This window comes from Eurypyga helias, unplaced genomic scaffold (genome assembly GCF_000690775.1).
Source record: "Eurypyga helias isolate BGI_N326 unplaced genomic scaffold, ASM69077v1 scaffold27155, whole genome shotgun sequence".
Taxonomy (NCBI): Eukaryota; Metazoa; Chordata; class Aves; order Eurypygiformes; family Eurypygidae; genus Eurypyga; species Eurypyga helias.
Genome location: NW_010251177.1, coordinates 1 through 3,485, shown reverse-complemented (window position 1 = coordinate 3,485; position 3,485 = coordinate 1). Strand labels below are relative to the sequence as shown.

Below are 3,485 nucleotides of genomic sequence, written 5' to 3'. Positions count from 1 at the left end.
ATCCCAATCACGGTGGCCCTTTCCAAGCAGGGCAAGAAACGCTTCCGCACCGTGTGCTGGTGTTTCAGCCCGGAGTTTGGTGAGCAGAGCTGCAGGCTTGCTAGGGACCAGGGAAACTGCTCAGTCCCTGCCCTGCCTGCGCGTTTGCAGCTGGGGTACGGGGAGCTTCGGGGCAGGGTAACCCCTCTGCTCCCCTCCCCAAGGTACCTGTACGTGAACAGCCGTGCCTGGCCTCGGGACTGCATCATCTCTGACCCGATGCAGCCGCCCCCCATCGCTGAGGAGATCGATCTGCACGTGTTCGACCTGAAGACCATGAAGGAGGTGAAAAGAGCCCTCCACGCGCATCGGGCCTACACGCCCAACGAGGAGTGCTTCTTCATCTTCCTGGATGTCAGCAGGGACTTCGTAGCGAGGTGTGTGGTGATGGGGGCGGGCAGGATCCTGACCCCAAGTCCAGGAGGGCCTTGGGGCCATCACTGCTGCACAGCTTGTGCAAGCTGGGCTGGTCCGTGTGCTGGAAAATCCCCTGTTGTGAGCAGAGCAGGAGACGAGCTCGTGAGGAGCAGAGGGACTGAATTGCAGGGTGCGGATACAGCTGCCCTGGCCCTGCTGGGAAACCAGTGGGGAAAGGGGAAAGTTTGGGCTGTGGCATGTTGGGCTGCAGGTGGCAAATGCCCTTCTTGGGGGCTGCAGGCAGCAGGGGCTGTGGGGTGAGCTGAAGGGGCATGTCAAATGGCCTCAGGTTCCCAGGGGAAGGTGGCCTGCCCGGTTGAAGCTCATGGGTGACGGGGCTGGAGATGGAGGCCAAGACCTCTGGCCAGGCAGCCTCCGTGCCCCCACCTGCATGGAAGGAGGAGGGTTGGGAGCAGCAGATTATCAGGGCTGCTGGAGTGACGTCCCTACCGGTGTCTTGTCCACCACAGTGGGGCAGAGGATCGCCATGGTTACATCTGGGACCGGCACTATAACATCTGCTTGGCCAAACTGCAGCACGACAACGTGGTGAACTCGGTGGCGTTCAGCCCAGTGGAGCAGGAGCTGCTCCTGACAGCCAGCGACGACACCACCATCAAGGTGTGGCGCTCCCCTCGCGCTGTGCGTGTCCAGCAGGCCAGGAAGCCCCGGCCCAGGAAACTACTCTTCTCCTGGCTCATGAACCAGAAAAGCTGAACCCAGGTACACCTACTCCTGCAGCTTCCTCACTGCAGCCACCGCCTGGAGCTTGCAGAGCTTTGGGCCCTGCACAACAGAGACGGGCTCTGGGCACACGAATCCCATCCACGGAGTCTGGAGGGGCCCTGGTAGCGGGGATTGCATCCCCTTGGAGCGTCTGCTTCAGAGACAGAACGTAGAGCAGGGGCCCATCCCTGGGCCCTGAGCTGGTCACTGCAGGCTCCCCACAGCTTCTCACGAACGCTGCTACTTGGTCACAGCTCTCTGAGTGAGCTTTGGTCGCCTAGAACAGACTGAGGCACGTCCCCAGCGTTTGTACTGCGTGAGCCTGGGACGTGGCCGACCTTGCCAAGAGCTACCGGCTGCAGAGCACTTGGCAGAAGCTGCGGTGCAGTGCTGCGCTGCCTTACTGCAGGACTCTTCGTTAACAGCCCTTGTTAATGTTTGTTTGTCCCAGCCCTCCGCGGGCAGCTCCTCTGGCTGCTGGGAATGCCAAGTGTCTCCTCCCAGGCAGCATCTTGGCCCTGAAGGGCAGCGGGGGGGCAGGGCTGGGGGGCAGCCAGGGCCCTGCCCCTGCCTTCTGTTAGCCACTACATGTTGGTGTCGCCTGTTTCCAGACTTGAGAGTGGGGAGGGCAGGTGGTAACGTGGTGTTGCCTCTCTCTTCCTCTGCTCAGTAGCACTTCAATAAGCTACGGCTTTGGCAACATATTTATTGTGGGGTGTCTGCTGCCCTTTCCCGAGGGCCGGCTGTGAGGGCAGCTGCTGGGGCCCATGGACACCTCCTTCCCATGCTACTCCAGGTGTGGCACTTGGGTTCCCTTGGGATGCTCTCCCCAAAGGAGTGTGGGCGCCCACGGATGGCTGCGGGTGGTCACCGCGGGTGTGGGGGAACACAGCCCTTTGCTGCTGCCGTGACAGTTGAATAAGCTTCCTTCCGCCTGGGCTGCCTGGCCAGGGGTTTGCTGATCGGCTCCTCCCGGGGCCCCCTCGGAGGGGGAGCTGGCACTTGAAGCGACGATGGCCTTGTGTCCGCGCTGTGTCCCTGACACCTTCCTCCCTGCAGCCGGTACCTGAACGTCAGAGTCTAAAATTAAGCTCCTAAGACTTGGCCTAATGGCTGGGGCTGGCGGTGAGCCCAGGAGCTGCAGTCGCTCCTGGGAGCTGGGAAGGGAGCCCGTGTCCTGGGCAGGGGCTGGGGGAGGTGCTGTGGGACTCCCCTGGGTGTGCTGGGGGCAGTTGTCTGTGCCACTCAGGGCCCTGGGTTGCAGACAGATGTCACTGAGGCAGCAGAGACTGTCCTGACATGCACTGATGGCTTTAAGAGCTCCCTGCGCCCCAGCAGGTGCCCAGGACTGTATCCAAACCCCCTGTACTCAGGTCATCCGTCACCATAGGACTTCCAGAACGGAGGGAGCCTGCTGTGTGCCCCATCTAGCCCTGTCCACTCACACAGCACAGGAGCAGCTGCTCCCCTCCTCCCCCTCACGTTTGTGAAACCCCCTCTCCCCTGGCTTGGACTAGCAGTGAGCGAGGCACTGGAGGGCTGATGTTTGTACTGAGTTTTGCTCTTCACTCTGGCATTGAATAAAGATTCAGCTAAAGCATCGCTGCAGCGTACGTTTGGTTTCGATGCTGTTCCGCTGAGGCAGCGTGACCGCTCGGCCTCGGCTCTGCCCGCAGCGGCTGGGTCCTGCCTGGCCGGGGAAGTGCAGGCTGGAAGCCGTGAGCCAAGGGGGCAGAGGGAGAGAAGTGCCCAGAGCGGCTTTGCCCTCGGGAAGGGGGCCAGGGCAGGCCTGGGGAAGGGGAGCAGCAGTTCACGGCAGTCTCAGGAAAGCTCCTCTGCCATGGCAGAGCACTGCAGGCTCCAGGGGCCTGGAGCATCCAGGCATCTCTGCCTCCCTGGATTTCTGGTTTTGCCGCACACTGACACGGCCCTGGGGCTGCCCTAGGCTGCTGGCAGTTCCTGCGCTGCCCCAGCGGTGTGAGTGCCGTGCCTCTTCCACCCTTTTGCCGTCCCGCCTGGTGCACGGTGCAGCAAGGGGGTCTGGCTGCTCCCTGGAGGGGACAGGCCCCCTTGGGTCCCCTCGCAGTCGTCTCTCCTGCGGCCACACACGTGGAGGCAGCTGTGCTGCTGCTCCCCACCACGGGCTTCGTTCCCCGGGGCTGGGGCTACAGCTCCCTCGGGGCCGGGCAGGGCTGCCTGCGGGCACCCAACAGCTCCGGCAGTCCAGCCCGGCTGGAGCAGCTGCAGCTGCCTTATTATCCAGCACCAGGAAAAAGAGCGTAACAGGTTGGATTCGCCTTTCC

General features: G+C 62.6%; 1 protein-coding gene across 1 annotated transcript; it reads left to right on the top strand.

The window, feature by feature from the left end:
* The first annotated feature begins 195 nt into the window (after positions 1–195).
* Positions 196–1,560, top strand: LOC104509867 (F-box/WD repeat-containing protein 5-like). The gene is made up of 2 exons (XM_010151943.1): positions 196–416; positions 927–1,560. The coding sequence occupies exons 1-2, from the start codon at positions 259–261 to the stop codon at positions 1,171–1,173; spliced, it is 405 nt and encodes a 134-aa protein (XP_010150245.1). The 5' UTR covers positions 196–258; the 3' UTR covers positions 1,174–1,560.
* The last annotated feature ends 1,925 nt before the right edge of the window (positions 1,561–3,485 follow it).

Coding starts and splice junctions, on each gene's coding strand:
- LOC104509867 (XM_010151943.1), top strand. CDS start 259: ATGCAGCCGCCCCCCATCGCTGAGGAGATCGATCTGCACGTGTTCGAC. Junction 417..926: donor AGCAGGGACTTCGTAGCGAG/GTGTGTGGTGAT, acceptor TGTCCACCACAG/TGGGGCAGAGGATCGCCATG.